This window comes from Xiphophorus couchianus, chromosome 10 (assembly GCF_001444195.1).
Source record: "Xiphophorus couchianus chromosome 10, X_couchianus-1.0, whole genome shotgun sequence".
NCBI classification, from domain to species: domain Eukaryota; kingdom Metazoa; phylum Chordata; class Actinopteri; order Cyprinodontiformes; family Poeciliidae; genus Xiphophorus; species Xiphophorus couchianus.
The window spans coordinates 17227583-17239235 of NC_040237.1; the positions used below are offsets into that span (position 1 = coordinate 17227583).

At 39.0% G+C, this 11653-nt stretch overlaps 1 protein-coding gene across 3 annotated transcripts; it reads left to right on the forward strand.

Moving 5' to 3' along the window:
* Nucleotides 1–1399: 1399 nt before the first annotated feature.
* LOC114151732 (transmembrane protein 273) lies at nt 1400–7856 on the forward strand. 3 transcript variants are annotated; one of them, XM_028029098.1, is made up of 5 exons: nt 1400–1506; nt 3831–3884; nt 5568–5696; nt 5787–5812; nt 7594–7856. In XM_028029098.1, the coding sequence occupies exons 1-5, from the start codon at nt 1446–1448 to the stop codon at nt 7648–7650; spliced, it is 327 nt and encodes a 108-aa protein (XP_027884899.1). In that variant the 5' UTR covers nt 1400–1445; the 3' UTR covers nt 7651–7856. The 3 variants fall into 3 exon arrangements, with proteins under 3 accessions (XP_027884899.1, XP_027884900.1, XP_027884901.1); XM_028029099.1 differs by having other exon boundaries at nt 5568–5675; nt 5766–5812; XM_028029100.1 differs by having other exon boundaries at nt 5568–5675.
* The last annotated feature ends 3797 nt before the right edge of the window (nt 7857–11653 follow it).

Below are 11653 nucleotides of genomic sequence, written 5' to 3' on the forward strand. Positions count from 1 at the left end.
GTCATGGACTAAATAGACCTTGTTCTGTGAAGTCAAAGTGTGAAGAAGTAGGTCAGCGTAGAAGTGAAACCGTGTGAACCTTGTGAATGAGGTCCTTAGGGATGTAGCACAGATGCTATCTTCTGTGTTCGATGCTGGTTTTCAGCAGGTGTAAAGGAAGTTATTTATATTGCTGTGTCTGAAGTTTGAAATAATTGAAACTAACCAAGGCTGACGAGGCAATTAGCAAAGATCAAGGCTCGTTTATCAGATTAAAATACGCTTTTGAAAATGAGATTTAAAGCTGCAGGATGCAACTTTTATAGATATGTAAAAAAAAAAAAAAAACATTAATACAATATGTTTTTTTGCATATCTATTAAAATATTTTTATTTCCATATTGTGACAGTTTGCTATGAGGCAGATAATCTGTGAAAAGATTGTTCTCTCACCTTGGGCTGCATCTGCAAAAATGCACAGCTCCAGACCAAAAACAGTCAATCAGAGCTAGGAGGAGGGTCTTATCGCTGCCAATCATACACATGTATGTGCTGCTAAATGTGCTAATGGTGGAGAAACAACTCGCCGTTGCGGGAAGTTGTGGGGGAGGGAGGATGAGCAGCGCCACACGAGATTGAGACTGACAGCTCTAAGACCCGCCTCCTGCTCTGATTGGTTGTTTCTCATTACTAAAGGGAGCACTGGGCGAAGGTAAAGTAGCTAAATTTTTTTCACATATCTGTCTGATAACTTAATTGACTAAAAATGTGAAATTGAGTCCTAACACTAATCTAAACCATATATTTTGATGGTGTTTGAAAGAAAAAAAATTAAAAGATGACATTTTATTTACTTTATATTTTTATATACTGTAGTGCTGGGAAAAGTGTTTGTCCCCTAAAATAATTTTTATGTTTTGTTTTGCTAGCCTAATGTTTCAACCCAATTTTGATATTAGACAAAGATAAAGAGTAAATACAATATGCAGTTTACCATTGATGATTTCAGTTAACAGGAAAAAAAAAATCCCAAATGAAACTAAACTGGCTCTACATGTGAAAAAGAAATCACTAAATGATGATTTAGCTGATTAAGATTTTTTGGAAAGTTGTGTTTCATTTCCATACCAATAGTTTACTGCAGTACCTGTGCAATCATGGAATTGTTTTTGTAGTGGTTGATTTTAATAATTTTTGGACAAACTGGAACATTTTAGTGAAAAAAGGTCAAAAACAGAAAAAGCTTAAAATGGACAAATATTTTGTAGAAGCACTGTGGTTAAAATCCACATCAGTCCACATGCTGAATAAGTGAAGAAAATATTGTACGCTGAGCGCAGAGTTTAGGACGTAATCATTTAACCAGCAAAGCTTTGAAACCACAAAACACAGGAAGCTGCGAGTCTTTTGTAAGAAAGTGTCAGAGCCCTTTGAGAAGTCAGTAAGCGCAGCAGAAACATCCGGAGATGAGGACAGATCAGTTCCCTGGGTGCATGCCAGCCGTAATCAAAGCTTTCCTGATTACTGGTGAGTATAACGAACGCCTCGTTTTCCTCTGGTGAAAAAGCTGCATCACTTTTAGAACACAACGGAAACAAAACCACAAATTGGAGAGTCAGGGTGACAACAGCAAGTTCTCACCCTGACAAGTCAAGAGTCTTGTCAAGAGTCTAAAAGTAACTTTGAGAGGTCACAAAGACACGGCTGAGTTAGAACCTTGGATTACAAATTATGTCTTTTTGCAACAGATTGGATTTAAATTATTTTAGGACCTTGTAACGACCAGCTAAGATACACACTAAAAACGCTTAAACTGAAAAGGAGGAACTCCTCTTTGACACTGATGTAATGGCAAACTTTATTATGGTCTGCACTCCGAGGCAGAAAGGCTACCCTTTAACATGTCAAAAAAAAAATTCACAGGGGTAATAGCTTATTTTTGATTTTTAAATAAAGGCTCCGGGCTGGGACCTTTGTATTGGCTCGTTTCTGGTAAGCCCATAAATCCGTCGCACAAACGCACCCAGCTTGATTCATTTTTCTTTTTATTGAATTCCATGGCTCATGAAAATAAATAATTAGAAAATAAACTGAACAATACTTCACAGCATGCATTAGAACAGCCCAAAGCGTTAGAGTACCAATTATATGCTGTTTACTAGGCATCTGAAAGACACATCCAGCTCAGCAGACACTGTAACTAGTATTAAATTGTTTTTTTTCTATTCTACTGTTGAGAAATCAGATATTGGTGTGTCTTGTAACATTGAGTGAATTAACAATTTAATGTAAAGGGTTAGTACAAACGCATTGGGAGTAAATGTGTTTGACTGCTTGGCGTCCCTGTTAGACACGACCCATTATGTAAGAGGTCACATCCTGGCCACTGGAAACTTTATCCGACACTCTGCAGGCACTCAGCATGTCGAGCTGAGGTGACTGAACTGATTTTTATTTTTTTATATAAATAGGAGCACGTTACTGCCGCCCACTTTCATGTGGTTTAGATTTTACGTACCTTCCATACAGTAACGACTCATACAGCAAAAGTTCAGAGTAAGAAGCGTGGCGAGGTTCGGGCTGTGAGAGATCTCCTTACTGAGCGTTTCTGCACCGTTTTAGCAGCGCAGTTCCCACAGCACCACTCCACCTATTTTGGCTCCAGAGCCAACAGCTGGGGGACCGAGTGCTCGGCTGATGGGTGCCATAAATTTGAGTTTTCCTCCTCTGCCCTCGGTGTCCTCAGCTAGATTAACTAGCAATGACAGCCGACAAGAGCTCACTCAAAATTTGTAAAAACAAAACACACACAAAAAAACAACCCAAGCAGAATTTTATTCACCAAAGTCAGCAATTTTTGGTTATTTGGGGCACCATGCAAAGTTTGTGTTGTAGTTTTTCCTTTTGTTACTCGATTCTAATTTGATATTCAGTAAGACTGAGGCAGCAAAGTTGTAGAAGTAAGTAATACTGCCAATTACTAGGAGGTAGCAGTCATTTAAACCCAATGTTTTTGACAATTTAAGGAAAATTTGCAATAAGTTTACAATTATGCATTAGCACAAAAAAATAAAATAAAATAAAATGTGGAAATCTGTTGATTTTGTGTAAATACCCACAACCATGAAATCACAAAAAACTGGAAGGACTGACTATTGAATCTAGAAACATTACATGCAGTAGGCTTTTTGTATTACCAGTGGTGCCCCCAAAAGGGGAACAGCGGGTGCCATGGGCCCACGTAAGAAATACTGGCTACCCCATTTCACACAATGAAATATTGTTTCAAATTCGTTTAATCAGATCCATAATAAGCATGTTGTATCTATATCTTTCTTAGTTGTGTGGAAGTTGCTGGTTAAGGTCTGAATTTCGTTTTTAGGTGTATTCTACACGTGTGTCTGTAGGTACTGTGTTTGAGGTAGGAGCCAGAAGTCAGAGGTTTACCTCTCTAACCACAGACAACATGGCAGCATGGAAGCAGCGCTCCGGTTCCGTCTCAGCAGATTAAAGAGAAGACAGTAGATGTTGTGATTGTTAAAAAAAAACAGGAAATAGTGAAACTCTAAAGGAAAGACAGGCTGATCAGTGTTCAGAATACACCTGACTACAATAAAAAAAAATATAAAAAAATCTACGGCTGCAAATGTTTGACCCAGAAATGTTATTTTCAAAGTGCTGCTTGTGCATCAACGCACCCCACGCAGGCAGGTGTGCAAAACAAGTGTCACAGTAGAACTCGGCCTTATCTGATCGCAGCGACAGAAACAGCTGTGGGTTTACAGTCTTCCTGTTTCTGCACAACACCATCTGTGCGCTGAAGATGATAAAGTAAAATCTCTGTTTTTCAGATTGTCTGCTGGTGAACGTAAAGGGAGATGGAGGAGAGTCTGACGACAAGCTAGGTGGGTCAACAGAGAATGAGCTAACTCCTTGGCTAGAGCTGAATAGGATGTAGTATTAAAATATACTTTTATTTTAAAACAATTTTTAGTAGAAATTGTTTATTTATATATGAGGCAAAAAAAACTGATGGTAATGTAGTTATTTAGTGCACACCCACTAAAAGCACCACTTTTGAGCACGGTGGAGGATTTGAGATGAAGAGGCCTGTAGGATATTGAATCTTGCAAGACTAAGCGACTCTTTGAAAATACAACCAGAGTTTTATGAAACAGACATCTGGTGGTCATCTGTAGCAAAAACAACATAGAAATAGTTCAGCAGACAGAAAACCAACCATCTCCAGATTCTAAATCTTACAGAGAAACCAGCTGGCTGAGCTGAAGAGAACAGAGAATAGGAGAGGCACCATGACTCTGGAAGATCTAGAGAGATACTGTGTGCTCCAATCACAAAGTATTGTCTTTACGACTGGGAGCAGCTGGTTATCATTCCAAAAGCTCAAATAGTACCTGAACTACGACCCCAAATCCCAGAGTAGAAAAGGAGGCTTCATGGAACAATATCTTCCATCGACCACAATGGTCTATCAATGTCTACTCCAATGTCTGTCTGAACAGGTTTCTGACCAAACAGCCAGAAAGCAGTAACTTGTCCTGGATGGAGCCGTCCAGGAGTATCATCTTGCTGCCTGAAAATTGAGCTGCTAGCTGCTAGCATCTCATGACAGTCATTAGATGGCCATACTTCACTCTACAGTCAGATGCCTCACTATCCACAATCACTCCTTGAAGAAACTAAGGTGATATAGGTTACCGCAACATCTACTTCCCCTCTGGGAGAATTAAAGCATTTTTGAGCTGAATTGAAAACTGCTGCCTAAGATATTTCCCCCACTAAAATGGATGGACTCAAACTAAAAGATGCATTTTTCAAAGTTCTTCAAAAAGAGATTATATTTCTTTTTCAGCTTCTTTATCAGAGAAGCCAAAACATTTGTTCACCACCCTTACAGGTGTTGGAGCAAGTAAAATTTAGTAAAAATATCTGCAAAAACACAAAATTTTACTAAGTATATTTGGTTAAGTTTTCAGTACAGACATGTTAGTACACTTGAAATTAGAAAAACTTTACTTACAAGTAACTTTTAAGCAAGATATGAGTTTGTTTTAGGCCAATAATTCCTTAATATTGCTGGAAAAAAGTACTTGTTAATGGCAGATTATTTCACTTTTAATCTGGAAAATATGTCTTATTAGTTAAATAATCTACTGATTTAAAACCATTTCTTGGTGAGGTTTTGTGTTTTTTGCAGTGAAACATTAAAAACCTGCAGGACAGATAGACTAATCTTGACATGACCATTATCTTCATCACTCCACCCGTCCCAGTTTTAATGCTTCTAGTTGGTCATCCGGCTTCGACTCTGACCTGCTGTGACCTCCTGGCCCTGAAAGATTCCCAGATATACCGGATTCGGATTGCAAACACTCGTGACGCAACTTGCATTGCAGACGGGCAGCGTGACACCGTGAATCAGACCGACGAGTAAACATGTTGTGAAATCAAACGTGTCTCCTTCATTCACGCTTGCTAGGCGTTTGACAAGCTGGCTTTCTGCTTGGTCACGTGGGGGGGGGGGAGAGGGAGGCCCTCATGTTCACTGCCGCTTGTTTTGTTTCCAGACTTCAAGTACGTTTTGATCGGAGGTGGGATCGGCCTCTTCCTGTCCGCCCTGTTTATTCTGTCCAAGCTCTGCATGATCAGGAAACAAGCGGAGATAAACTTCCCAGGTGAACAGATACACCTGGCAGGTGAACACATTCGTCCTCCCAAGTATTAGATGCATTGTAAACTTTGTTTGCTTTTTTTTTTTCATGAAGTAAAACCGTTTTCCTCTTTAGACACGAGCGTGAGGAGACCTTCAGAGGTAAGCTCTTGTGTCACAAATTTCAATGTGTTTTATTGCGATTTTATGTGACGGACCAACACGAAGCAGGGCAGAAAGTGTGACCATTTACTCTGACGCCACTAAATAAAATCTAATGCAAATGAATTACCATGAGAATTCCTTTAGTAAAGGCTTCAGAGGTTTGTTGGAGAACAATAGAGAACAAAAAGCAACATGAAGACCAAGGAACCCAGCAGGCGGGTCAGGGAGGAAGTTGGAAGCAGGGTCAGGTTATAAAGCAAGCTTTAGATAAAAGTGGAAAGTATAGGCGTGCGATTTTTGCATATTTTGGTATCAATCTGATACCAATGTGATATGGGCCATATTGCAGATACAGATGCAGATACCGATACTTTTTATTAAAGTTTTCCATACAAATTTGGATAAAGCTCATAAGTGTCTGCTAAATATTTTAACACATTAATTAAGCCTGTTGCAATAAATCAATTAATTGCATGATAAATTAAAACAAGTTGAATAATTTCCAGTTGCATGATTTGCCATTTGTCTCTTTTCTCTCTTTCTACCAAACCTGGATGACAAAACTCTTCATTCTGGTTTTTTGGTCTCCACTCCCTTTATTGAAGGACAATTTTGCACTTCATAATTCATGTTATTTGTTGTCTCTGTTGTTTTGGATATTTAAAATGTCTTCCAGTTCCAGTGTTAAATGTTTGTTCAAATTTAAAGTTTACTGATCTTTGAGAGTGTGTTCTTGGATTACTATACCATTATCATTATATTACCTGGAAATGGTCTCAAAACAACAATATTATCATTTATTACATTAACTTCTGGGACACTAACCCTCCAGCAAAGTTTGTTATTGTGACAAGCCTACTATTAACATCAATGTGTGCATTTTTTCTAAATAAGTGTGAAAAATTTGCATTTGAGAGCAAATTAAAACAAAATCTTTTTCGAGATGGAGCTGAGAAACTGCAAGACAAAATTTCAAGATGGGATCTGAAACTATCCATCAGTTTCAGATCGACCTTACCAATGTGGTAAGGAAACATGAAATATCAATAACATATTATATTTTAGTTGATATTGATATTTTAGATTTATCCGCACACTTCTAATGGAAACAGCAATAACAGAACCAGCCAAGAGATTTCATGGCAGCTCTGGATGTGGGGTAAGCTTTTCTCTAGGTACAGGAAAACTGTTGGGAGGTTAGACAAAGCTAAAAAAAAAAAAAAAAAAGCCACAATGTTTAGAGGCAGCAAAAAAATCTAAGACTAGGGTGGAGGAACAGCCAGCCAACACACAGCCAGAGCTACAAAATGTGCTAGATTGGCCTAGTTAAAGTCCAGGCCTAAAGTTGCTCTCTTTCCAATCTGACTGAGCTTGAGCATATTTGCAGATAGGCATCAGCCATGGTTAGCGTCTGGATGTGCAAAGCTGGTAGAAACAGACCGCAATAAACCTGCAGCTACAAACGCAGTGAAATGTGGTTCTGCAAAGTGTGGAGGGCTGAAAGCAAATGCTCAGCATGCTTTTCGGGTTTTTATCCAGAAAATAATCCAGAAATTTCTGAATCCTTTCCCTTCCACATCCGTATTATTCACCGCTTTGGGTCGCTCTGTCAAATAAAATCCCAACAAAACACACTGAAAAATGGAGTTGTAGATCGACAAAATGTGACAAAGTTTACCAGGTGTGAATATTTTTCTGACACAGTCAATTAGCATATTCTGTAGCAATAAACTATCCCCAATCTTTTTTTTTTTCTTTCTTGTTACTCTTCACCACAGCCGCAATCTATTATTTTGAATCAGCGCAGCCAATCAGCTGGCAGCGGTATCGAGTGACAAGCGGTGCTAAAGGTCAGGCAGAGTGCAGAGCGGCGTCTGGGTGAGGAGTCACACACACGCGGCTCCATGTTGCTTCTTGTGCTGCGGCGCTGAACGGTCCCACCTTTTCTACCTCCTGAAAGGCATCACTGTGGAGCTGCTGATGCATGTCTTATTGGTTCTTTCTTGTCTCGCAAACTTTGTAAATAAAATATTTTTCGACATGTACCATGTGTGTTTTGATATTTTTTTAGAAAGTATTTTACTAAGGAAAAGCACTCTACTCAGGCGGCAGTTTTAAACATGTCCACCAGATGGCAGCACCCACCTTCAAAATGCCCTGACATTCGGATCACCAGAGAACTCAAAATATAAAGGTGAAATATAAAGGTTTCATCACTCATTTTCCACTATGTGTGTTAACTTACTGCATATACAGTTTCATAAATGAACTCATTCTGACTCCTGGAAGGGTAAGTGGGAGTAGAAAGTGGATGAACAGACTCATTTGAGGATTTTGCATCTTTAAAGCATGTGTTCAGTCAAACCTGCGCGTCAACGCTGCTCAGATTGGGCCTGCTGTGTTTCGGTGCCGTTTTACCTCCACTGCATATGGTGGATATTAACATTATGAGACCTCTGCGAGCTTTCTGACAGCATCTCTTCCACAATGGAAACACATGCAGGAGAATCAGAGAAATCTTCTCCAATAACCCAGACGGCGTATACGCAAACAGGGAGTAATAACTATCAGATGGAGACGGGTTTAAAAGGATGATTTCAGCCGTTTTCTACACACTGGCTGAAGTTCAGCTTTTTCCTCCTCATGAAAACTGAAGAAAACGTCACCCTCTTTAGCCACATGTTAGGTGGAGTCAGAGTTAGCAAAGCAGCTATATTTTCAACAAACTCCGAGCCTCTTATTCTTCTAGTGTACCTCTGTTTGCTGAAGCCGTCTGGGCAACTGTTATCAACACCTGCTATAGGTTGTGCAAGTGTCTGCAGCACCTTCAAATTAGTGTCAACGGTTGGGGAATTGGACCCAAACGCAGATGGGGAAAAAGGAGTCTCCTTGAACAGTAACACAGACACAAGAGGAGCTGGAAAACATTCGACAGGAAACAGCAAAGCAATGGGAATGGCATGGAAGACAATGGAAGAATCTGATGAAGAGGTGATCAGTACCTGGGTGAAAAAGCAGGACACAAACAAACTAAATCAAAATACATTCACTAATATAAGAATCTAAGATTATAAGAAAGAACCTCAACACTAAGGCATGAGTATGGTACACGGGGCACAGGGGCGCTGCCAGGAATCTTGCAGAGCAGCACCACATGAGATTGTGATTGACAGCACTAAAACTCTCCTGTCTCTGATTAGTTGTTTCTAGATAGTACTGGGAGAAGGCACATGAAAATAGATTTTTCACAGATTATCTCTCATGCCGTACTGTCACAATATAATGACAGTTTTAACAAATATGTAAAAAATAATAATAATTTCTGAAAAGTTACATACTGCAGCTTTAATTTCACTTAGGAGAGGACAGGTCAGGAGGGACGTGAGTTAGAGCTGCTGCTGACTGACCACCTGTTGTTAAGTGGTAAAAGGTTCAGGGACAAGTTCAATATATGAATATCTTGGTAATTTATTTCCTTAATTCATTAAATGTTAGTGAAATGACGGCAAACAGTCTGTAGCTAAGCTAACTATGCTGAATGGTTGATAATCTCACAGTCTAACCACCTCGGAGAAAAACTGGGTTACAAATTGACACTTTGTCTTTTTCTCTCTGTCTCTATTTTTTTTAAACCCAACTTTATTATTTTTCTAGGCACCATACAATACTGCCACTTGTCTTGTCTTCTACTGTCTGCTGCTGAACACCGTCACCGTCAAGCAGGAACGAACCATTTCATGCAGACCCAGGGGGGGTTCAGGGCAAATGTGTGCATTTTGCTCTCCGAGTGCTAACATTTAATTTTTACTGCTATAAACAAATTCAGGAAACACTATATAATTAATTTTGTATTTGACAGGTCCCCGTTTTTTGAATTTTTATGAACAAAAAATAAATAAATAGTGGAGGCCCCCCTGTTGGTCAGGGGCCCTTGGAATTGTCATAACTTTTTCCCCCCTATACGGAGAACCTGACAAGGCATGACAACAACCCAAAGTGACAAATCAAAGAAAAAGACCCCTTTCTCATTATCCTTTTTACCTTCTAAGCCAGCTCTTGCTCTGACGGAAGACTGCTGATTTGATTGACTTCCCATCATGAATCATGTCTAAACAGGGGCTATAAGTTGCCTTTGCATATGGTGAAGAGGGAACTTTCATAGATGGTGAATTATGAATAAAAACAGAATTCACCTGATCATAGATCAGGACAGAAATTAATGACAATAAATCATACTTGCATGCACCATTATTCAGTGTCTAAAATATTAAAATAGAGAAAATGCCTAACTAGCTAGTTAGTTATCTAGCTAGTTAGATAACTAGCTAGCACTATCTAGCTATCTCGCTAGTAGGACGGATGGATGGATTGATAGACACTTTGAACAACTTGAAAGGCCACCATCTCTACGTCATTTTTTTTTAACATGGAACCAATTAGAAATTTTGTGTATGAACAGAAAAAATGACTGAGAGTCAATAAGCCTTAGTGTTTTACTCACTTACCCTTGACAACAGGTAAAGAGGCAACTTCTCTCCATTCTAGCCATCAGCCTGAATGGATAGCTAGAATCCATTCAGGAAAATGCATCAGAAATCATCTTGGCGTTGTGGTTCAAGCCCTAATTAGGCAAATAATTTCCAACATTTTGCACTGACTCCCAAAAAGATGGGGTCTTTGGGAAAGTGGTCTCTTCTTTGTCAGGGAATCATATCTGTTTGTTCAACTGTTGCCAGACTAGGAACAATTTAGAGGCGTCTACAGACTGTCGCCTTTATCTTCATGTTCACAGCCACCCTGGTCTCCAACGTTCTGCTTTCTGAGGGTCGATAAAAGCCCACAAAGAGTCTCAAAAACTGACAGGGCTGTAAACAATGATTCACTGTGGGATCTTGTAACTGGAGACATGACGGGAGAAAGATGGAGACACATACAGGCCATTCAGAGATCCAGCATAGAGAGTGAAAAAGTAGATTAAGAGGGAAAAAAAGGGGGGGAAATGTCATAATTTCACAATGTTTCAAACAGGTTCAAACTAAATATTTAGTTAGCAAGCTAAATGTTTACCTTCGAAATATTTAGTACTGAGCTAAATATTCAGTTTACAGACTAAACATCTAGCTTCAAAATAAATATTTAGACAGCAAGCTAGACTAGGTTAGTTAATATGCTAATTTACATGACGCTAACTGGAAGTGTACTCCCAAAATAAAAGCTAGCTCTTGCGAATGTTCATATTAACGCCACTTGGCATTACTGACATGCTTCAGTTGTTGCTCACGTCATCTCTCAATCGTTTTTTCTTCTTGACATGTAAAACATTTCAGCGTGAAACACAGGATGAGTCATCACAGATATTTATCAATGGATCTATAGCAACAGGTGACTGCCACCAATAGGACTTTAGCTTATATGTAAGTTTTTATTTTGATTTTTCACTTCCAGTTAAATATTTAGCTTCAGGTGAAATATTTACTTTGAAGCCAAATATTTAGGTCATCAAATAATATTTAGCTGAGAGCTTGCTAACTAAATATTTAGCTCAGATCTAAGTATTTAGCTAGCTGACATTCAGTCTGAAATTACTAACATGGTGAAAATATGACTATGAACTCCCATGTTTTTATGACAGGCTCAATAACCCAAATTATTGGTGCTAATTTTTGACTAACTTCACAAACGAAAGTTACAACGGCTTAGCTAGTTGAGCAAAAGCATGTGTGAGCATCGTGTTGCCACATATTCAGGGTTGGATGTGGATCTGGACTTTGACTGGACAACCAACATGAATTTGGTTTGATCCAACTATTATTTTTTTTTAGTGTTGTCCTGACATTG

Bases quoted from the DNA above. Each gene is read 5' to 3' on its own strand.
- LOC114151732 (XM_028029098.1), top strand. From the start codon at position 1,446: ATGAGGACAGATCAGTTCCCTGGGTGCATGCCAGCCGTAATCAAAGCT. The intron at 3,885-5,567 runs GTGGGTCAACAG...TTTTGTTTCCAG, and splicing joins AGAGTCTGACGACAAGCTAG to ACTTCAAGTACGTTTTGATC. The intron at 5,813-7,593 runs GTAAGCTCTTGT...TCTTCACCACAG, and splicing joins GCGTGAGGAGACCTTCAGAG to CCGCAATCTATTATTTTGAA.